Source organism: Scardinius erythrophthalmus (assembly GCF_964197995.2).
Source record: "Scardinius erythrophthalmus genome assembly, chromosome: 1".
In the NCBI taxonomy this organism is placed as follows: domain Eukaryota; kingdom Metazoa; phylum Chordata; class Actinopteri; order Cypriniformes; family Leuciscidae; genus Scardinius; species Scardinius erythrophthalmus.
This window is the reverse complement of record NC_138221.1, coordinates 69354336-69379220: the sequence shown is the minus strand read 5'-3', so window position 1 is coordinate 69379220 and position 24885 is coordinate 69354336. Positions and strand designations below refer to the sequence as shown.

The following is a 24885-nucleotide window of genomic DNA, read 5'->3' as shown; positions in this document are numbered from 1 at the left end:
TAAAATTAAGAAACCCCTAGAAAAAAAAATAAAAACAAAAAAAACCAGGTGTACAATTAAGATAGGCTACTTAATTTATTATTCCAATATCCAAATATGATACTAAATAGCACAGGGAAAAGAGCTTCTATTTGTGACGTGCTGTCTTTGCATTTGAACATTGCACATTTTAAACAGGACACGCAGTAGCTGCATAAATGTTAGCCAATACAAACATATTTATAGAAAACAGTTGACAATGAATAGACAGGAGTCCAATAATAGCATAACGAATCACTTATTCTAAAAATAATATCAAGTAGGCTAAGTTAGACGAATCCGACATATAACGAGGGCTGTGTTAACAGTAAAACGTCCGTCATTTAACGAATTTTAAAAACACAGATGGATAATACAAAATGCTTTCTGACATTTTGACAGAAAAAAAAACAAGCAAGAACAAAATTTAAACTATAGCCTGTCAATTTTCATTTTACAATTATCTTCTCTCTCTGTGTGCGCACGTCCGTGTTTGTGAGAGAGAGAGAGCTCGCGCAGCACTGATACAACGGTACGTTTTAATCTAAGTAGGGCTGCAGCTATCGATTCTTTTTGTAATCGATTAATCTAGCATTTAATCGATCGATTAATCGAGTAATCGGATAAAAAAAGTTTACGTTTTTAAACAACCAAAACAAATAATGCATAACGAAAATGATGTGGCTGTAAAATGATCAAGCATTTAGCTTTTATTTCTCAAAAAAAAAAAAAAAAAACTGAGGTATTTATTCCAACTCCAACATTTGGCTCCAGAATAAGCCTATTTATTGTAATTTTTACCCATTTAGTGTTTATAAATGCCAGTGCCAACAATTATATAACAATACAGTTGTCAACTTTATACTGTAAAACATGTATAACATGTAAAACTATGAATAAAAACTTAAATAGTAAAGGCCATTTGGCCTTAGTTTTGTCTTCTTAATACAACATTACAAAAAAAGGATTGCACCTTCTGCAAATTACCCACCTGAGAACAAAAATAAATGAAATGAATATAAAATATCAAGCCAAACAGGTACACAATGTATACAATTTATAAAAAATGTATAAAAAAATAAGTGTAGCTTTGAAAAGGGGAATGTTTTATTGCAAATATGCATTTTGTTAAATAGAAAAAGAACAGCATTTTGTTTTTCACTTAGGCTAGTTGAAGTATATTAGCACGTTTTGTAGTATTATATTTTTTTGTTAATTGAAAATGTTCTATGCTCAATTACTTTGGTAGCCGATTATGTCTTCCTCAAAAGTACGAGTGGATTTGGAGAAGCAGGTTGGTGGGGAGTTTCATTTTTTGCTGTTGTCTGTAACTATTTGGCAGACGTGACATAGCCTACAAACAAGGTCTCGCAAAGACTGCAATACAATATTTTTTCCTCCATCACGTCCCGGTGTAAACAGTGAATGCATGCTGAAATTATTGTTGCGTGGCTACATAAGTTTAAGCATATGTGATGCATTGCCGTAGCCTAGAAATCTAGACGCACCCTAGCGGCAGCAAAATGTATTTCGCAGCCAGGTGGGTCTAGCAACTCTCAATAGACCTTCTAGCTGCAAAAACCTAAATTGGGTCAGGCCAATCACGTCGTGTATAGAGTAGGCGGGGGCGGGCTTAACATATGACGACAGAGTTGCGACGGCTGCCACTTGAAAACAAAGAATGACGACTGCTGATGGAGAACAACGGTCTTTCGAATCGGCTTTGGCCGCGACTCTGGAGGACTTGGAGTTAAGTTTTTCTTTGAGAAAAGAGCAAAGAACGGCACTTAAGTCATTCTTAAAAAAAGGAAGATGTGTTCGTAGTTTTGCCGGCCAGATATGGCAAAAGTTGAATCTATCAACTAAGCTCTGCTGTTGGGAAAACGCTCTGGTTGGTTGAAGCGCTGTCCTATTGCGTGCAGAGGGAATTTGAAAGACTGCCGTTTATCCCGCCCCTCGGATTGAGCCTTGACTATGGTGAGTTTCCAGACCTAACATCTTGATGTAGGTCTGGCTTGCCAGGCTATATGTTTACAGCATTATGTGAGATATATTTTTTCTTGAGAAAAATTAACATGTAGGCTATCTACTGTAGCCTACCTAATATTGCCGAGTTCACGCGCGTGATCATAGGTATTAAACCTATGTGTGTGAACTCTGCAATCGACTACTTTGGACTTCAACCGAAAAACAGGATGTAAACAAAGGTATTTGCGCTGGCTTAAATAACATCATTTTTATACATTTCTTTCACATCTACTGCAGTCAGACTCACTCGTGTTCACTCAGAAGGAATCACTCACATTTTCTGTGCACTTGTAATGACACATCAAGGATGTTAAGAGGCTAAAAGCAGGTTTAGTACTTGCCCCATTGAAGTCAACAGGGTGCAAATTTTAAAAATAGAATAACTCGGTGTAGGCAACACCGATTTTTGTCGTTGTTCTCTGTATTGACAGCACTCCAAATGTACAAAAAAATGAGCTCAATGTTAAAATTGACCGGAGTTCTCCTTTAATACGATATTTACCATCTGAATCAAAACGTGTCATGTCAACAAATGGAAAAGTAAGCCATCTGTTGATTATCATGTTAATTATTTTTGCCTTTTTTTGCCTAATTATGTTAGCAACAGCAAACTTTATATTCTACAGAATAACTGTTGATTTAAGTATCATCCGTCGCCATTTACAAGTAAATCAATTACATGTAATAATTTCACATGAACACTGCTTTTTCTTCATGTCAGTTTTTCTGTAATATTTTAAAGGGCACCTATTATGCCCCTTTTTACAAGATGTAATATTGGTCTTGGGTGTCCCCAGAATGTATTTGTGAAGTTTCAGCACAAAATTCCCCACAGTTCATTTATTAACCATTTGAAAATGTCATTTTTGGGGCCTGTTTTAAAAAGAGCTGTTTTGGTGTGTACCACCTTAAATGTAAATGAGCTGCATAATCCCCGCCCTGCTGGACCCAGATGATGAAGAGAGTCCGGCACAGAATAAACACGAATGAGAATGGACTAAACGTCTCGGAATTTGATACATTTATGTACTTATAGAGTTTTAATCGCGTCCCCTTTGCAATTATGGATGTGCAACACACACACACACACACACACAAACAAATTGTGATAACTTTCGCGCAATTTTTTGAAACTAACTTACACACATGCTTATGTGGCAAATATGAGAAGATGGCTAACGTTACAGAACCAGAAAACAAATGCTACAGGGAGATAGACGTTTATATACTGTCTGTGGAGATAGAGGTATTCATTTTACATTTGTTATTGCTGCAAAAAATAATGTACGTGACATAAAACTGTCTGACATTGTTTGTTGAGACATCCTATGACGACGACAATAAATAGCTTTAGACGCATTTGTTGTTGAACTGGCTGACTTCGATTGAAATGACTATTTGCTCAAAAATAATAAAATACACTTACTTCTTCTGGAGATGACGTTGGATCGCGAACAGTAGGCAACGATCCACACTTGAGGATTAACTTTGACCCTCGTTCACTAAACAGTCAGTCAGAAAATTATTCTTGTATTTAGGAAGTTTAAGTGGTGCCTTTTCTTCATAAATAAAATCCATCCGCTGCGTTTTCAGTGGCTCTGATGTCAGTGAAGACTAGTATGTCCATTCTTACATCCCACAACAGAACACCCACACTTCTTAGACATTACCGGCTGTTGTTGAAACAATGGCGATGGTGTACAGAACAGATCACCGAGGGCGGGGTCTATGCCAAAACCAGACTGTCAATCAAACACGTCGGTGGGGCTTAGCGCAATTCTACGTCACAATGAGAGCAATCTTAGAACAGGGCGTTCTGAGACAGTGCTTGTGATTTATTGAGATAGTAAAAAAAATACTGGGTGGATTTTTATCATTCTAGGGTGGTTTTGCTCACACACTGCCAACACACATTTATGTTCAAACACCATGTAAAAGTGAATTTTGCATAATAGGTGCCCTTTAACCCCCTGGGGTCGACGGTATCGCCGGCGATACCAGCTCGCTTTTTTTCAGTTCAGTTCAAAAGAAATTAATTTTGCTCTGTGGACTTTGATATTACAAGCAAGTTTCATACATCAATCGATTCTGTTAAATGTGTATTATTTTTGTGTATACTCACAATAAAAACAAAGTGTTGTGCTTTTTGCCAAATAAAGAAAAATAAACGTGATGCGAGTTCTGCCTTCTCTCTGTCAGTGAAGACCATTCTGAAACGCGTCCGAAAATGAACTGTAACTCAGCGAATACTCAGTCAAACAGGCATACAGTCACACAGGCATGAAGCTTGAATTCTCTTCTTTTAAATGAGGTAATTTATATAAAAAACAAATTATCTCATCTTGTGAAATCTGTATTAAAAGAGAACGATTCCAGTCGAGCTAATTAGAGCTAATTCAAATGTAATGTGACTCCGCCCACGGAGAGCGCGTGCTATTCAAACGCAAATTACTGAGGCAATCCACGCAAACCTGTGAACGCCCCCCATATCAGCTCGAGAAAACCAAAACACAAGTTTATTCAGAACATTACTTGTTTACAACGCAGCGCTTTGATGAATAATGAGGAATACGAGCTGAGGAATACTAGTAAGTTTTTCCTTCTCGGGTTTCTGTTTATGAATGAATGAACGGCATAGATGCGCGCTGTTTACCACAGCTCGCAACAGTTCTCCATTATGGACGTGAGCGCTCTTAAAAAAAGCACTACAAGACTTTCAAACTTTCACAGAGACCTCAAAACAGAAAGTACAAATCCTTTCTTTAAAACGAATTTAGTTTTGTATCAATTGTATCTTAATTTTAATATTTTTTTCATTAACAAATTTCCTGGATTTAAAGTAAATACAGGCTAGCAATCACTAGGCTACATAAGGTGCTTGAACTGGACTCTCTCCTCTTGAACTAGCCTACTCGCCTCACATGTCTAAAAAATGTGAAATATATTTACAGAAAGCTGGTTCTAAACAAAACCATCCAAAACAAAAAACTATGTAGCCTAATAAATGTGCATTTCTCCGGTGCGTTCACTAGCCTACTGCGAAGATCGCGAGTCAAAAGCCTATCGTCAACTTCATCTTTGCCAGAAGTTAAATTTAAATCGCGTGTGTGAATGAATGATGATGTTTTAGCAAACTGTATTGCTATACTGAGATGAGTAAAAATCGACTGAAATATGTTGAAATAAAATGTAGGCTATTTGTATAAGCCACATATTAAACTGCAAATTAACAATATGCCCTAATATTTCATGAAAACAACGTTACAGTCAGGCGAAATATGAAAGTTTATAAAGTTTAAGAAATATACAGTTTTTACTGTAGAATATACTGCCTCGTCAAATAAGCTTTTGTTTAGCAATTTCTATATATAAATTACTATTTTTGTCAAAAATAAGTCATCAACTAAGATGTTAGCTGTTCCAATGTTGACTAAATTCAAACTAATGAATACATAGATAAAATGTAGGCCTATAATCTTTTTTTTTTTTACAAAGAAAGAGTACACTTGAAATATTGTTGAAATTGTAATTATTGTTGTAATTGTAACCTTTTTAATAAAATAGCTAAACATATTTACAAGATAGATGTAAGCGAAATCTTAAATGGTCAATATAAGTCTTCTAAATATATCTTTTGTCCTTGTATTGTGGCTCAGTCAGTTTCACACCTGAGTGAATGGCTCATCATTATGCAGAGTGGTATGCAGAGTGACATTGTAATCTAAGGTGTAAACTACTCCTCCCCCTCGCATATTGGCTTTCCAAGCAAAACCTGTTTTACATCAATTTAAATCAATGTATGGTTTTATGTGAACGATAAAGCAAGACTATTTTCACATAATTTTGAAGAAAAAATTCTAGGCGAGGACATCCATTAGTCAAAAGTCTTATTGACACATATTTACTATGTGTTTTGTGGCCTTATTTCAGAAATTTTAGTTTTTAGTCTTTTCAATATCCATGCATAAACATTATTCTCTCAAAAATGAAAACATGTACATACACGTGGCTCACATATTATTGTAGCCCTGTTTGTGCTTTATAGAGTGAATTTACACCTTTGCCATTAATATGTTTATAAGCAACTGAAAAAAGCACAAATGTCAGGGCATGTCAGAACATCTCAAGGGCCCCAAAAACAGCCCAGACCCCAGAGGGTTAAAATAATGGTTTCTGTTAAAACTTTCTGTTAAGAATTTTAGCCTTTCTCTTTTTGTCAAACATTTTGACTTCTGAAATATTGATGTCTCATTACTTTTAATATGCAGTTCATTATCTTCTCCCAAATGCCTGATGTGCATAATTAATTTACAGTTTGTTGGAAACATGGGTAAATAAAATCTGTGCGAGAACTTGCGAGGATCTCCAAGTGTGATATTAGGAAGTCAGTTTCTACATGTAGTATGATTTTTATATTTATTTTAACAGAGGTTTTTGTGTCTCTGTTCATCTTAATGTGTTTTCAGTGGTGTGAAAGCTGACCAGATCAGAGATGTGTCCTGTCAGACCAGCACATCATCCTCCTGTCAGAAACACATCAGTCATCATGACACAGAAGCAGCCCTGCAGCTCGATTCTCACCAGCCAGTGCATGATGATCTGCAGAGAGTCAAAGACCAGCACAAAACCAGCATGAAGAACAAGTATGAGAGCTTATTTGAGGGAATCAAACTACAAGAGAATCAGACCCTCCTGAACAGGATTTACACACAGCTGTACATCATAGAGGGAGAAAGTGAAGGAGTGAATGAAGAACATGAGGTGCTACAGATGGAGAAAAGTTACAAGACACTCCAAGACACTCCAATCAACTGCAATGACATCTTTGATCCTTCACCTGAACTAGGATATGAGGAGAAGAGAAGAGAGAAGGAGGACAAAATCAAGACTGTTCTTACTAAAGGCATCGCTGGAATTGGAAAAACCGTCTCTGTGCAGAAGTTCATTCTGGACTGGGCCGAGGGAAAAGCCAATCAGGATGTAGATTTCATGTTTGTGCTTCCATTTAGAGAGCTGAACTTGGTTCGAGATCATCAGTACAGTCTTCACAGACTTCTGCTGGACTTTCATCCTGAACTTCAACATCTGGACTCAAAGATTTATGATGAATGTACAGTTGTGTTCATCTTTGATGGTCTGGATGAAAGCAGAATTACACCGATGTTTTCAGACAGTGAGGAAGTTTCTGATGTGACTGAGTCTTCATCAGTGGGTGTGTTGATGTCAAACCTCATGAAAGGAGATCTGCTTCCCTCTGCTCTCATCTGGATCACCACCAGACCAGCAGCAGCCAATCAGATCCCCTCCAAATACATCAACCGTGTGACAGAAATTCAGGGATTCAATGACCCTCAGAAGGAGGAATATTTCAGGAAGAGAATCAGTGATGAGGATCAAGCCAGCAGAATCATCTCACACATCAGAAGAGCAAGAAGCCTCCACATCATGTGCCACATACCCGTCTTCTGCTGGATCTCAGCCACTGTGCTTCAAAACATCCTGAAACAAGATCTCAGTGCAGAAATCCCTCAAACTCTGACTGAAATGTACATACACTTCCTTCTCATTCAAACTAGTATGAGGAACCAGAAGTATGAAGAGAGAGATCCAGAGAAACTCCTGCAGTCCAACAGAGAAGTGATTATGAAACTTGCTGAACTGGCTTTCAATCAATTGTTGAAGGGCAATGTGATGTTCTATGAGGAGGACCTGATTGAGAGCGGCATAGACGTCACTGACGCCTCAGTGTATTCTGGGATTTGCACTGAGATCTTTAGGGAGGAATCTGTGATTTATCACAGGAAGGTTTACAGCTTTGTACATCTCAGCTTTCAGGAGTTTTTTGCAGCACTGTATGTGTTTATCTGTTATTTACACAAGAACAGTGAAGTTATGGAAATGTTCCAGACAGGAAAGTCCAGAACTTTCAAGTTGCTCTCAAGTAAGACTGTTTCTCTGGATGTGTTTCTGAAGGGAGCAATGAATAAAGCCTTGAAGAGTAAAAATGGACACCTGGATCTTTTCCTTCGATTCCTTCATGGCATCTCACTGGAGTCCAATCAGAGACTCTTACAGGATCTGCTGATTCACACAAAAAACAACCCAGAGAGCATCAAGAAAATAATCCAAAACCTTAAAAAACACGAAAACACAGAAAGTCCAGAAGACAGTGTCAGCCCTGAAAGATGGATGAATCTGTGTCACTGCTTGATTGAGATGAAGGATAGTTCTCTTGTTGAAGAAATGCAGGCATTTTTACAATCTCGAACAAGTAACCAAAACCTTTCTCTTGCACAATGTTCAACTTTGGCAAACATGATCTTGATGTCAGAAAAGGTGATGGATGAGTTTGACCTTAAAAAGTACAGCATCACTTCATCACAAGAGGGTCGAAGGAGACTGTTACCTGCTCTGAGGAACTGCAGAAAAGCTCTGTGAGTGTGAAAATATGAACATAATATAAACTGATTTGAAATATGAACTAATACCTCTCATGTAGGCTAATAGTTTAGCTGAATGCGCTTTATTTTTTTATTTACATTAATTTGAAGTGTCTACAGATAAAAATATTTAAAATAATTATTTTAATTTGTAATTATAATTGAAATCCAAGTAATTACATTTCTGAAGTTTTAAAAGCTGAATATCTTTTCAACCAATGAATTTACATGACTTTTCCATTTTTCATAATTTGCTGGATAAGGATTAAGCATTTTTAGAAAAATATATTAATTTTCCTGTTCTAGAAATCACACTTTTAAAATTAGGCTACCTCATATATCTAGTTGCGGTGATGATGTATTAAAATAATACATATGTTGATTTAGGTCAGTGGTTTTCAATCCCAGCACTGTACATTTTTGATGTCTCTCTTATCTAACACACATATTAGAGCTCTTGGAGTCTTTACTAACTAGCTGATGAGTTGAATTTGAAAATGCGCAGTGCTGTGGGTACTCGAGGAACAGGATTGACCAGAAACTGTCTGTGAGCCTACTAGTCCGGGCCTTAATGCTATGGTACTGTAACCGTGATAAGAGCACTGAAAACGTTATGTTTCTTGGGCGGCTTGAGTCCTTGTAGAGTAATTTACTACGGCTTAGAACATGGCTCAACCATTCAGAATCAAGGTCCAGGACTATCTGTTTTATAACTAATTATTGACATCAGAGCCGGATAAGTACCCCCAGGGGCCCCTGGGCACTGAAGCTCATGGGCCCCCCTACCCCACCTGACAACCACACTCTCAAAAAGGAACACACACACACACACCAGGTGTGGGATTTGGGGAAAATGTCATATTGCGATTATTGAGCTCAATATTGCTATTGCGATATGCGATTATAATAAATAAATGTGTCAACTTGCTTGGTTCTCAAGTAAAATGCACACACAGATTAGTGATAATGCTGAAATGTGTAGTTCTCGACTCAAACTAGCAACAACAACTAAATGCACTGTTTTCAAATTAAAATAATATTTTTTACTAAATTAAATATTGACTTCTTTGCAAACTTATTTGACTCAATAATAGAATTGTAAAAAATAAATGTAATATTTACCAGTGCCCAGTTATCAAACAGTCTGCACTGCATAAATTATAAATTAAATATAGACTAATCCTTATTAAAGCTAAAAATGTTCTTTAGTCAAGAGCAGTGAGTCATTTTCTCTGTTCTTTTTGTTCTTTGATTAACTTTACTGAAAGAAAGCTTTATTGGCTGCTGTCTCTTTAAGACCAGCCGCTGCTGACAGAGATGCCGATCTCACACGCGCCTCATTCTCTCACACCTCTTCACGTTCATCATAAGACTGCTCTTATATTATGAGGATACTCGAAAAAAGTTGTCACCAGTGTGAAAAAATGGATCTCACAATCATACACAGCAAAAATCAGAGTGTTCAATGTACTCTATAGGAGTTCACTGAACACTGGTTTCAGTGTATATATAGGTCCAAGAGTTCGGTGTTCAGTGAACACTGTAAAAAGTGAAAAATATATACTCTCAAAATTAGGGTTGGGCATCGTTTTGATTTGAACGATTCTGATTCCGATTCCGATTCTTCATTTCGATTTCGGTTCTTTTCGATTCTCGATTCCGATTCTTTGAGGGGTGGAGTCAAAACCTGTCACAGGCTCATTTCACAGAGGAAAATTTTATTTTGATTTAGTTTTAATTTTGGGAGCTGCAGCCCATGTGGGAGAAAATTAGGAATGCCTCTGCACCAGACCAAAAAACAGATTTATATATGCAGAACTTGCAACCTGGTCTGGACTCTCTGGACATGTATAAACTAACTCAATGTATAAAAGCTCACTTTAAAACACCATATTCCGGTCGTGGTTTAAAATAGTTTTAAGTCAAAAAAAGATGTTGAAATATGTTATATTTAGCATTTTATATGCAGCTAATAGCTACCTTGCTTAGCAAGTTTACTATAAATATTCTCTATTTATATGAAAATACCTCAAATCGCGTTGGTCTACGTGAGATGATTAACAGCTGTACAGCGAATGAGAGAGCGCTGATATCATAAACTGACGCGAATCAGGAAGAGCAGAGACAGAGCTCGATGTGTTCGCTGTTCGAGCTCTTCAGATCGCATAATGCAGTGGAAAATGAATAGTAATGTGATTCTGTATGACGAAATATTTTACAAACATGTGATGATAAATCATTATTTCTCCAAATATGCGCACCATTGGATTAAGAGCCCTGGCGGATACTGTATGTGAACACAAATAAACCGGAGAAGACGTGAATGACTGCTTTATGAGTGATGATTTCTATTCAAAATAACAAACATTACAGATGAATTATTTTGCACTCCTGGCAACGTTACTAACGTTGGTCGCGCAGGGTTGCCCGAGGAGGACGAGACAGTGGACCGCGCAGCATGTCAAAAACGCTACACTTAATTTTGTACACCATGCAGGCGTAGGTGTTTAGTCATATTTGTAGTGCACCCGCCCGTGCAAGAAATACGCTTGTCACCTGTGTTGCACTCTGCCGACCCAGGCTTTTTTAAGGTGAAATAAAGCCACACTATTGAGCGCTGCTTACCGTGCTCCATTGCTGCAACAGAACAAGCGGGCGCGGCAAGCACTTCCGGAAATTCAAACTTGCGCGTTTGGAACCGATGATCGGAATCGAAAACAAATTTTCGAAACGATTCCAATGGTATCGTTATTTTTTAAACGGTTCCCAGTTGGAACCAGTTCTCGATGCCCAACCCTACTCAAAATAGTTACATTTCAACACCTGGAGAGTTAAAATGTACTCTTATAACTAGCACTTTTGACACCGTTTCAGTGCTTTTGAACACCTGCAGTGTAAACCTAGAACCTTTGCAGAGCTCATTATTTAACACTTGGTAGCTGTACTCTAAAGCTGGTACTTTTTTTATTTACAATGTTTCAATAGTTTCCAACACCTGCAGTGTAAACCTAGAACCATCAGTAAGTGAAAAATACTCAAAGTCAGTGCTTTTTATGTCCGTTTATTTAACAATGTTCATGTATGTTCAAAAACCACAAACTCATACAAACACATGTACAGGAACCACATATTGATAATCTCTATCAAAACCATAAGTAGTATGGTCTCATTACAGCTTTGAGAATTCTCTGGTTGCTCTGGAAATAAATTAACTACGGGTTCATCAAATATGTCAACTATGACGGGTTCGTTCTCAAACTGATCTAGACTTTTAGCGTTATGTTTGTTATGGAGATGTTTTCTAAAGCCTGAAAAAGTCCAAAATCTCTGGTGGCATCCAGTCTGGTCACACATCAATTGAAACTTATTACCAGGATAAAATGCATGGAAAACTTTTAGATGACGGATCAACATTTGAACGGTTAGAAAAATAGACTTGCAAACAAAGCATCTGAATATCATAACTCTTTAGTTGAGGAGCTTAGCTCTAAGGTCCTTGACTCTGGGAGTTTCATGAGAATGATCTACATCAATGTTGTAGATGGTGGTACATGCCATTTAAGGCCTGGTCATAGGAGAAGGAGATCACCATCCAATGCAATGTAGAACTCGTGGATGTGCTTTCTTATCGTCCCAACTGCCAGGATGTAGGGCTGCCTCCGCTGGTTTGGACCAGAGTGCTCCTGAAGGCTGCGACATGACTGTAAGATAACAATAAACTGAAATGAATCTACACTGAACATCACATTTTGATGGATAAGTCACACTCTGATAGAAACCTTTGATGGCACAGTTAGCTTTCCCATGCAGGATATATTCAGCATGTGATAAGGTAACCAAGGTTTTTGTACCACGGTCACACAAAGAGAGAGAATTAAACAGAGAGGTCATCAATGTTGGTTACCTTATCACATGTCCCAGCAAATTCCAATACGTTGGCAAGACAGACAATTAAAAATAAGAATGAACGAGCACAAGACCGCAGTCAAAAGAGGTGAACCCCACTCTCTATTCGCTATGCACTTCAAGGAGGCAAAACATAAATTATCAGACTTAAAATTCTGTGATGGTGACATTGAAAAGAAACATATCAATCTGGGGGGGTTACACAATTGCCTTGTGACAATGGCTATTGCCATTGGAGATCAGGACACACTGACCTTATGAAATTTGACTACATGGTCTGGACCACAGCTTCCTGGGTACAGTTCTTTACAGCTCCCTTCTTTCCACTTGGAGGTGGTGGCAGTAGGTAGACCAGCAGTAGCAGTGAGGCCATGTCACTATCCCAACCTGATAAGGCAGAAGCACCTGCTTTAAAGGGATAGTTCACTTTGAAATAAAATTTTGGTATGTTTTAGCTTACCTCAAGGGCATCCAAGATGTGGGTGTCTTTTTTTCCACAGTAGTTTCAATTTTGATATTTTTAGGTCAAACCGTTCTTGTCTGTCAGTCATATAATGCAGGTCTGTGGTCACCACCTCAAAGAGCAAGCACAGAGTCCAAATTAAAACAATTCCCCATCGTCCAAATGAAACAATTCCCCATCGTAAGTACACATTGATGGCCTAAGACATGAAACGAGCGGTTTGTGTGAGAAAACGAACAGTATTTATTTCGTTGTTACCTCTTGAACACAGCCGCGTCCAGTGATCTGAGGGCGCGGGCGGGTATAGATATATACACTAGATGTCGCCTTGGCTACTGCAGTTCATTGGAACGAAACCTGATATACACCTGACCAAAACTTTTGATACTACATCAATATTAAAACTCAAAACTCTTTTCAATAACAATACTAGTTCTGCAACTAACAATGTTTTTGATAATCGATTAACCTGTCAATTATTAATCAATTGGTTGGATTAAAAGGGCTATTTTTTTCTTCTTTTTTTTTAGCGGGGAAATTTTATTCTGCACAATGCTCTCCTTCCAACATTGTGCAAATTGAAGCCTATGAAAACGATAGTAAATTGTTTTTAATCTTCCAGGCAATGTAGCCCTCATTGCTGTCTATGTCAAAAAAGTGTTCCTAAAGACAGTATCAACAAAGATGGAAATGTATAAAAAAATAGTTTCAGCATTAATCAATAGAGATCTTTAGAAAAGAAGTGTGAGACTTCTAAAATGCACCAGAACATTATTCATTTGTTTATTAAGATTAACCTTACTTTTAAATATGTACTCACATAGCCTTTTTTGGAGTAGGGATCTTTTAGAAAGGGGAACAGTGTTACTATCCAGGATGTCGCTGAAGACCTCTTCGTTAACCTCTGTTCCACTGCCATCCAGCACATACATGTTTGTCTCAGGGGGAATGCTGAACTTCTCTTTAGCTTTGAATACAGAAAAAACATAAGTTGTTGTTGTTTATAAGGAAAGACAAGTACTTTGTTTAGGCTTGGCTTGTAGGGAATTCCAAACCTGCGCACATATATTCTAACGCACATAACTATAGAACCCATTCTAAATGCGCATGTGAACGCCATCAGCGTTTCTCACAGGTTCGCGTTTAAAGTCTGTGTAGAGAGAATGGTGTCGTCTTAGCGGCCCCTAATTAAATAACAAATGATCGTTGCGACGGAAGCAAATCAATCAAAACTAACTTTAGATGGAAAATAACTTAATTAAAGAACCGCTATAAAGCCAGAACAATCTCTGTTACCGTAAATTATACGCTTATCTCTGTAAAGCTGCTTTGAAACAATCTAAATTGTTAAAAGCGCTATATAAATGAAGATAACTTGACTTGACTTGTGTTTAAAAATGCAACAATTTGGGAGAACAATAATGTTTTTTAGCAGTATTTCTATCTTAATGGGCAAAGCTACAGTAGACTAGCATGGTGCTAAGAATAAAATTTCATATAAACATACATCTAAACCAGTGGTTGCGTAAGACTTTCACTTTGTCCTTTATTTTGATGGATATGGTCGTAAAAATTGCACCATAATCTATTTCATATTTTAATTATAAGACATTTAATAGCTTTCGTTTTAATTCACATTTTCATTTTTAATCATGAACTTACATGATACAGGAGCATATAGGCTAGATTATGCAGTTTTTAATATATGAAGAGTCACTTTTCATAGTCAGGGTTTGTACAGAATTTGAAGAGTTTAATTTAAGCACTTCAAGCATTTTTAAGGTCCCTAAATCCATTTTCAAGCAGCAACAAAAATAAGAATATAAATAGTATAAACAGCGCCCCTTTAGAAAACTACAAGCTAAAATATTAGAATATTCAATATAAATACAAATTATGTATATTAAATCACTCTTTGGATACTTTTTAAAAATGTGGTTATTTTTGTATATTTGTTGTCAACTGTAGGTTAGGTTGAGTTTTTTGTAGATGGCTGGAATAATAATGATAATAATGAGTATACAATGCATGAATATCTTCCTTAAATACCTTAAAATATTATTTTAATAAATAAACATTTTTTTAAAAAGCACACGTGAAAAAGAGTGTTTAAGTGTTATCAATAGACTATTTAACTGAATCTAAACATATTCAGCCAACACTGATTTGTTTTATTTATTCTTGTCAGTGGCAGCTCTGTTAGTCTATTTACACAGTAAGACATGATGCACAGATCTACAGTATATTGTCATATCAGAGTTTTTTTTTTTGTCACGTCTGTTGCTATGGTTATCACGGAACTATTATTTACAGAACTCACTCTGGTAAAAGCGGTGGTCACTCCCGAAAGTTTAGTCCTCTAAGCATCATGAAAAACTAAACTTTCGATTGGCTACAATTAGGGGTGTAACGATATTCAAACCGAACCGAAAAACCGCGATACACCACCCACGATACGGATCGCGATACTCTCATGGCGTACCGAGGACGCCCCGCCCCCTGCTGCCCTGGCCCAGCACCGGCTCAAATGGACCTCATGTCTTATGTGTACACAACGAATACAGCGTTATAGCCTAACCACCATTAACACCCTATAATAGCAAGCTCCGTATTTTGTTACTTTCGATAATAAGCAAGGTGTAATCTTTCAAATTCTGTCTATTTGATCATGAAATTCAAACAATAAATGCCGTTTTGGCGCTCTTTGATGTGGCGTGACAGATCACTGCACTAGCTCCTCATTTAAAGCGGCAGAGCGGAGCGCGAGTAAACGCGATTCTCTTCCTCAGTTACTGAATAAACATGAATGGACACCTGAAGGTATGTTAAAATATACAGTATACTTACTGAAAGGCATCATAACTTGTGTAATCAATCGATCAGTGTTTCAGCAGCGGAAAGACGCCAATAAAACGTCTTAGTTTGTCACATAGCCTTATATTTACCTCAGGCAAGTAATTCAGTGCCCACAGCTTGTTGGTTCCTAAACGAACTCTTGCACTAAATAAATGCACTATATTAGCCTATATAATATATTTTACTTAACATGTTAATGATTGATATCTTCATTATTTAATGTAGCCTATGTTTTAAATATCTGTCATGAAAATGACAGCAACTGTATAAATATTTATATTTCAATAACAAATTAGAGTAGAAAACATAAGTTAATGAGAGAATGCCTTACATGTTTTCATACAATGTGTTGAGTGTTGATTATTATATCTAAAAATAAATAGTATCTGAAATTGTCTAGGCTCCGTTGTTAACCTTTAAGATTATAGTAATGTGTTACAAAAAGTTTAATTGTAATTTAATTAATTTAAAGACAAAGACAGAATTTGTTCATTAAACAACTGTAAAAAAAAAAAAAAGCACCAATTTTAGCTTTCTAAACCCCCCACCCCACTGAACCGAATCGAACCGAACCGAGATGTCAAAACCGTGGGGCGTACCGAACCGTCAGTTTTGTGTATCGTTACACCCCTAGCTACAATGCATACAATGCTGCAGACGTTAAAATTTAAACTTTTGCTTTTGTAAATGGAAACCAGAGTGCTCACACAAACGTGCACGACGGAAAGAACATCCCCCCTCCCCTCCCTACATTACAATTATATATTGATTAGATATGAATTAATTTATTAATGTTTTTAAAGAATTCATTCAAATTCATAATTGTATTTGTATATTTGTCTCCGATTACCTTTGGAGTGGCTGGTGAAGGCTGATTCTCCCATAGCTCTCCCATAGCGCTCACATCAGTGTGTTTCTTGCAGAACGGGATGCCTTTCTGTCTGTTGATCGTCGATGCAATCAGTTTTTATTTATCATCTTCTAGCCAGTTATAGATAAAATGACAGCAAGCAACATTTCTTAATGTAGATGTTTGTGCGCCAGGCGAATAGGCTACACGAGGCGCCAAATACATGGAATTACACGAGACGTGCTTCGTAACAGAGGGTGCCTCGCGAAATTAAACAAAAAATAATGATTGTCAGCCAGTTTTATTTATATTTTTAGTTACATCTGATGTCATGAAGAAATAAATTAAAATCAAGCATTTTCCAAACTTTCGCGACTTTGTAGGAACCCTGATTCGACCTTCAGATGTTTCCTTCACTGCTAAAAAAAAAAATCAGTCAATTATGGAAAATATTCGGTTAACACGACCTCTGATCTAAACTTCAATTATAAAGATAACGAAGAGAAGAATGCTATTAACATTAACTTACCCTGCCTGAGAAATGCTGGATATATGATGCTCCATTGAGTTTGATGTAACGTTAACGTTACTTCTTTCCTTGGTACTGCACTTTGAAAAGCATTGCTGTAGTTTTCCTCACATATTACTACAACATAAAAATGCAATTGGTTTATTGAACACGCACAATACCAAATGTAGTGCAAATAAAGTCAGACTCAATCCTTTCAGACGGGAATCTGTAACGTTAGCTTTCAAGGCTAGCTAACGTTAGTCAATTTTGCCTGCACAAGGCCCGAGATTGGGGATGAATGCTGCATTTTCATTTTGAAATTTCATTTAATGGTCGATCATTTGATTAACGTTAACGTAACCACAAAAAAAAAAAAAAAAAAGTTTTACCAGATTTAACACTCGCAATTACTTTAGCCTCACACCACTTCTACTTCTACATTAGCGTTTTTAGTGTTTTAGTTATGAGAATTAAAACAAGAAGACAAACAGGAATATTCGGCATGATTCACTTGGTGGTTTCTTACCTAGTCCTGTCCCTGTAGAATAAAAATGTCGACAACGTCTTCGGATGTCAGTTGGAAACTGGTATCGAGGCTGCATCTTGATTCAACCAATGACAACACGTAGTCGATCTGATGACGGTATCGAAACCTAAACTCATATGCGGACGGGACAGCAACAGATTGACTCTCAAAGAGTTCATCATCCCACCATTTACACTACAACAGCTCCACATCAACACTGAACCAATACACTAACACTTGAGAGAGTTTCTGGTGAAACCTGTCAAGTGTACTTTGAGCCCAGTTTACTCCAAAGTGTATAAATTATACTCTGGTCATCAAAACTCTGGGATTTTAACACTCTGACATTTGCTCACTGCTAGTAAGAAGTCAATATATGCAGAAGGTTCTGGAAAAGCAAAGAATGTGCAGGAACTGAGGGATTGAACAGATTTTTTTCTAGAAACCACTGGGCAGTTTAACTGTTCAGGACAGACAAGGGACTCATGAACAACCATTACAAAAAAACAAAAAAACAGTTGTGGATCATTCAAGTAATGACACACAATATTAAAAATCAAGCTTATGTAATTTGTCTTGTATTTTGTGTTTGTATTTTGTCTTGTGGACTAGGCTATTGAACATCTGTTATGTGAAAAAGCTTTTTCAGGGCAGTACTAAATAGAATCAATGTTTTTATGATCCTTCTTATTAAAAAAAATAATTAAAATAACAATTTCTATAACGTTCTGTTACATTCTGCAAGGTGTTTTGTAAACATATGACTAAAGTGTAAATGTAACAAAAATCATAACATTATTAGAAGCCATAATGTTGCATAGTGTCAATCATCGCAATTTCATGACTCACAGGACTAAAATTTAGCGGATTCACTCCCACATTTAAATGCAGTTATCACTTACAGTGTGAACGTAACCACTGGTCCTCTAGAAGCATGAAAAACAAAACTATTATTTAGATCGTCAATAGGGCTCCCTTTTAAGCCATCACTTACAGTACTTACCGCGTTCTGCACTCTCACTAAAACTCTCGTCAGAAACACTGAAGTTGTCTGCACAAACCACATTTTTTCACAAACCACGCATAAACTTCATTATTTCAAAACTACAAACTTTTACATACATGCTGCTGACATATTGTAGCAGAGTTTGTGCTGAATACAGTGTAATCAGACTTTAGCCATGAAAATCCTCAGACCCCAGAGGGTTAACCCATTTAGCAAAAGTGGTTAGTAAGATTTAGCCTTAATAAGCCACGTATCTCACGTAAATAGTGATCGACCGATGTATCGGTTTACCGATATTTTTCCCGATATTTAAGCATTTTCCCATAATCGGGTATCGGTTTTGTAATATCGGATTCGCCGATAAACGGCGCCATCTTGTGGCCGTTTTGAGAATTCCGCCATTGCAGCCCGCGTCTGAGGAGATCAGTCAACAACAACTCTGTGCACAGGTAAAACACATGTTCTGCTTGCTTTGCTTTAATTATTCAACTTTATTTAACATAACAGACATGCAGAAATGAGATTTGAGACATGAATGCCTGATATAGTTTATTTATGCAGCTTGGTTCTAAAAAATTGAGACGAACTCATGGAGTCACGTAGCGAAATCCGTCATGTCCTGCCCCAATAAAGACGTAAATTTACATGGATTAAATAAAACAGACATGAATGAGTGCATGTTGAAAATAAAAGCGCTGAATTTAATTCTCTATCTGTTGTATTTGCTCACCATAGTCTCGAGAAAAAAGTTCGTTCATATTGCTGAGCACTCAATGGGTTGATGACCAGGAATGCTCAAGCACGGCCACTGAATGAAACTTTTGACAAGATTATCTTGTTTAAACATCCTAGATTATATTATCATTTACTACATAGCAATTATTTCGCTAATACACATCTAAATATACCGCTTTGTGGAAATTAATTATTTATTATCTCCACGCGCGATCGCGGTTGAGTAGTTCTGTGTAAAATAAATGCATATATAAACAGCACTTTGTCAGTTGGCATTTCATGATCTAGATTCAATCTAACTGACAAAGTGCTGTTTATATAGTCTCGAAAAAAAAAAGTTTGTTCATATTGCCTCGCACTCACATGACCAGGAATGCTCAAGCACGGCTACTGCATGAAACTTTTGACAAGATTATCTCATTTAAACACCCTAAATTGTATTATCATTTACTACATAACCATTATTTGGCTAATAAAAATCTAAATAAATACCGCTCTGTGGAAATTAATTATTTATTATCTCCACGCGCGATCGCGGTTGAGTAGCCTATAAGTTATAGTTCTGTGTAAATGCATAGATAAACAGCACTTTGTCAGAAAGGATTTCATTAACCCTTTAGGCGCCAAGGTTTTTTTGGAAAAAATGCTGGATTTTGACATCAAAATTTCAAAAGCTTGTGGCTTGAAAGGGCTTAAAGATAGAGGTCTACTGTAAATTAGAAAAATGTTGGGGATGACTGAAAGTTTATGTGGGGTGTAAATATACTCATCTAATTTGCATATTATGACGTCATCAGGGGCGGCCCTCTTGAATTTCATAATATTCAGGAAATAGTAGATATTGAACTTATGTTTGAACTTATTTGCATGTTTTATTTTTATTTTTTTATCCTCATTCCAAATGTTGAGAAAAGAGGAAACCAACAATAACAGGTGAAAGTATTAAATTATTACTATACTATATAGTAGTAAAACGCATGTGAACAGTAGCCTACTTTTTGATCAGTTCATCAGTAGGGCTGTACCAGAATATTCGAGTATTCGAATATTCGTTCGGTGGGTTGGTATTCGATTTTCAAATTTGACATTCGAATATTCGTTGTAATTTTTTTTTTTTTTTTTTTTCACACCTGGCATCCCCCTAGAAACGGTTCCCATTCGCGCTTGAATGGGGCTGTCATGCGTTTTCTCAGATCGGATAGCTCTCTCTGATTTATCAATATGAACAATGAACACATAAATGTGTTTTTGCAAAACGGATATGAATCCGAACTTCAAATCCCGCGCTATAGGCAGATGTAATGGAGTGCACGTCACCAGCAACAGCTGCATTTTACTGATCGTCAGCTAAAATTTCTAAATCAAAGACCGCAATAAGAGAGCGCGCAACAGCCCTGGTAAGATCATTTCGGTTCTTTACTTTTAATGAAGTTGATTGTGTGTTAAAGCATCTGCGACCCACTTTCACTTTGATTTGCGATAGTTTGCACGTTGGCTTGATGAATAGATGCTGATCTGCGGTGACGCGTGCTGTAAGCGTCGTCATATCTGGCTATAACATGATATAGCCTAAAACGCTCTCACACGGTTATTTTTTTAGCATTTTTGGGCGAAATACAATACTCTTATTTTAGAGCGCAGAACAGCGGAGTTTGTATGGGCAGAAGTGCATGCCTGAGCTTGTAGGCTATAAGCTGTGTTGCTTTGACATTGTGGAAATAGAATAGAAACAATATATTAGCCTACCCTTTACTGTGTCAGTAATTACTGTGCTGCTGATTTCTGATTTGAGAGTTATTTGTTACTCAGAAAAATATTAGGCTGTGTTTTGTATCACTAGTGCAGTGTCCGTTCTCGGAGCCCTGCGCGTGAGGCGCGCGCGCTTCCCGCTCGCGCTGTTCTGTATTAAAAGTTTATTAATTCTGAACGTGTCACGTCTCGCGTGTCTATATTGCACCAAATGTGACACTGCACTCGTGAAGTCGATTGGATGAACGGTTCAAAATGCAAGATAAATAATCTAAATGCAAACAGACAGACACATAGAGAGTCCTGCCTTTATTAGAGAGAAGAATATGTTCAGCCCCCTCCCTCCGAAGCTTCGAATATTCGATGTTAATTCCTATCGAAGCTTCGAAGCTCAAAAAATGGTATTCGGACCAGCCCTATTCATCAGTAATATTCAGGAAATAGTAGATATTGAATTGATGTTGGAATTTATTTACATGCTTTTTTTTTATTTTATTTTTTTATCCTCATTCCAAATGATCGGAAAAGAGGAAACCAACAATAACAGGAGAAAGTACTAAATTATTACTATATTACAATACTTTGCCGGGAGTAGCGCACGCGGCACCATTGCACGGCAAAGATGTACCGGGAGAAGCGCGCGCGGCACCATTGCGCGGCAAAGATGTACCGGGAGAAGCGCGCGCGGCAAAGTTGTACCGGGAGAGGTGCGGGGGACACCATTGCGCGGCAAAGATGTACCGGGAGAAGCGCGCGCGGCAAAGATGTACCGGGAGAAGCACGCGCGGCACCATTGCGCGGCAAAGATGTACCGGGAGAAGCGCGCGCGGCACAATTGTGCAGCAAAGTTGTACCGGGAGAGGCGCGGGCGACACCATTGCGCGGCAAAGATGTACCGGGAGAAGCGCGATCATTAGACGGCCGATCGTCATTTCCAAAAGGCAAATATTCCCCTTCAGAGTCAGAATCAGCGAATAACATTTGCAACACATCCTCACGGTACAAGATTTATTAGCCATTTGACAATTTTCTCTCACTAATCTCACAATTTACTCAGACGCTCTGGACTGAACTGCTTCCGCATCAATGACACGATCGCTTACTTGCTCTGCTGTTTTCTCCAACACTTTGAATAGGAACATGACGTCATTTTGGTCTTGAATCAAAGTATTACATGTCTGCCATCTAGTGGTAGGGAATACAAATGAGATATTACACCATATTAGGATCTACAGCCTGTTTTATCAAGTATGATGTCTTGTCGCAATTTTGCGACTTTGGCGCTTAGAGGGTTAATAACTTACTAGTTGGAAAATGCAAATATGCTGTTTTGTTTGTTACTTTCCTGACAATGTTATATTCCAGCTAATATTATTCAGTGAATTAATATTACCTAGTGAATTCCTCACTCTTTAAACCTATTAAACGGCACATAAACCTTCTAAAACTGTTTAAAATAAATTACATTTCAATACAAAATACAATACAAAAAATACCTCCAACATGTGGAACCACTTAAAGATACATCACTCAACTATCTTAGAATATATGTTAGAATAATTTTTGTGCTTTATTTTTTACCTCATCAAAGCTTTTATTTTTAAACAAAGACACTTAGTAACAGTGCACTTTATTTTTTGGACTCAGACCCCTCTATTTATTTGTGTATAAATATAAAGTTTTTTTATGTATGCAAGGAGGGAGTGATTGTTATAAATAAAATTGTTTGTTCAGTTCATTTGTGTTGTAATAATTGTGTCAAAAACAGAAGTATAACAGTAAATAAATATCGGTTTTGCATATCGGTAATCGGCACATAAACATGCAAATAATCGGTATCGGTATCGGTTATAAAAAATCAATATCGGTCGATCACTACACGTAAATACAGTCAATTATGGCTCAAGTGAACATAAACAGCTGGGTTAAAACCAGATATGTGTCAGTATATTAGAAGCATTCAGTCTTAAAGTGACAGCAGCCTAGAATACCGCAGCCTGTGTAATTAATATCAATCAAACAACAGAAGATGTTAAATAACTGTGTACATGTTATATAAACCTACAGTAGTTTATTAAAATCTGTATCACTATCGTATTTGTCCTATTTTTTGTCATTTGCTTTGTTCTTTTTTTTGTAACAAAAATAAAATAACTGTAGGATATCATTATCATGAAATAAAATGTATCATATCATGAAATAAGTTTTTGGTCATATTGCCCACCCCTAGTGGATGCTTCTTAAGTGTGCTACACAAAGTTTCAGTGAAAGTTTGTTAAGTGAATTTGTGATAGTAGTAGTAGTAGCCTTTATAGCACAGTCGTTTTATAGATACTTTTATTTGTGTGTGTGTGTGTGTGTGTGTGTGGGTGGGTGGGGGGTGGGGTTGCCTGTCCATCCCATCTTGTATGCCGCCAAGATAAATCTGGTTACCGTACACACACAACATCTAATAGCTGGTGCATCAGACAGTTTGAGTAAAAATGGATGAAACGACTGTGCTTCAGCAACAACAACATCATACCTTGGTTATTTAAAACAGTAAAAAAAACAATGTTATTTGCCTATCGACCAGAAACAAAGTAACCTCGGCATCCGTTTTCAGGCCTTGGTAGCACTTTATTTTAGAATCCTTTTCCTCTTGTACATTACATAAACTAATTAATATGTTATAATAGTAAATACAATAACTGGGTACTAACTAGGTACTAACCATGAACCTAAACCGAACCTTAACCCATGCAGTTACCTTATATTAACCAGTACTTTCTAAAGTAAGTACACTGTAAGAACATGTAAGTGCATGTAATGTAAAATAAAAGTGCAACCCAGGCCTTCCCGCTCTCTAACGTCTCTCCAGTACGTAAAAGCTTCTCCATTATTAGCTCTTGACTGATCATAACCTTTTAACAAGACTCCTCTCTTTTTTTAGATTAACAGCCTGTAATCTCACTGATCAGCACTGTGAAGTTGTGGCTTCAGTTCTACAGTCATCAAACTCCCTGAGAGAGCTGGACCTGAGTAACAATGATCTGCAGGATTCAGGAGTGAAGCTGCTCAGTGCTGGACTGAAGAATCCAAACTGTCAACTCAACATTTTGAGGTACTTAGAAGTTTTATGTATATAGCGCCTTTCCGTAGCGCAAGGTTGCTTTACATTATTCATTACAATACATTTACACACCCATACACACATTGCAAACACATAAGGATACATATAGCCACATTATCCAAAGTACATGTTAAATAGATATGTTTTTAGCTTGAAGGTAGCCATAGATGAGATATAACGAAGTGTAAGGGGTAGTGAATTCCATAATTTAGGATCATTAACACTAAATGAACTTCCACCTACAGTGAAAAAAAAAAAAAAAAGGTTCAGCTGATCTAAGGGACCGGGGCAGGGTGGTAGGAGTAAAGTAGATCAGATGGATATGGAGGTGCAAGACCATTTAATGCCTTAAATGTTAGAAGTAATATTAGTCCATGAGCCAGGGCCCCAAATTTGGTCCATCGGTATCAACGGGGGGGGGGGGGGGGCAAATGCTATCATTGTTTTTTGGCAAGGTATACACCCCTAGTATTAGAAAAATCACGATAGCAGTGCAGCGGTGGTAGCGAAATCACTTTTTTGAGCTCATGAAGTTACTAACCCCCTAAAATAAATTCCGTTTTTGAAATCTGGTGTATATCTGGTTTAGGCTCATGCTAGGGATATTATCAATATTCTATAATATGGTGCTTGGTATCGTTGGAAAGGGGACCTTTTAGGCTTTCATTTAACCTGTTAAGCTTCA

General features: G+C 37.2%; 1 protein-coding gene across 3 annotated transcripts in view; it reads left to right on the top strand.

Annotated features, from left to right (window-relative positions):
• The window catches only part of LOC308688067 (NACHT, LRR and PYD domains-containing protein 3-like), an 88864-nt gene that overhangs the window by 19189 nt on the left and 44790 nt on the right, over positions 1-24885 (top strand). For all 3 annotated transcript variants that reach the window (XM_081360916.1, XM_081360918.1, XM_081360917.1), the window contains exons 3-4: positions 6513-8480; positions 24021-24191. In XM_081360916.1, coding sequence (XP_081217042.1) covers positions 6513-8480; positions 24021-24191 — 2139 coding nt within the window. The remainder of the gene's footprint in view (positions 1-6512; positions 8481-24020; positions 24192-24885) is intronic.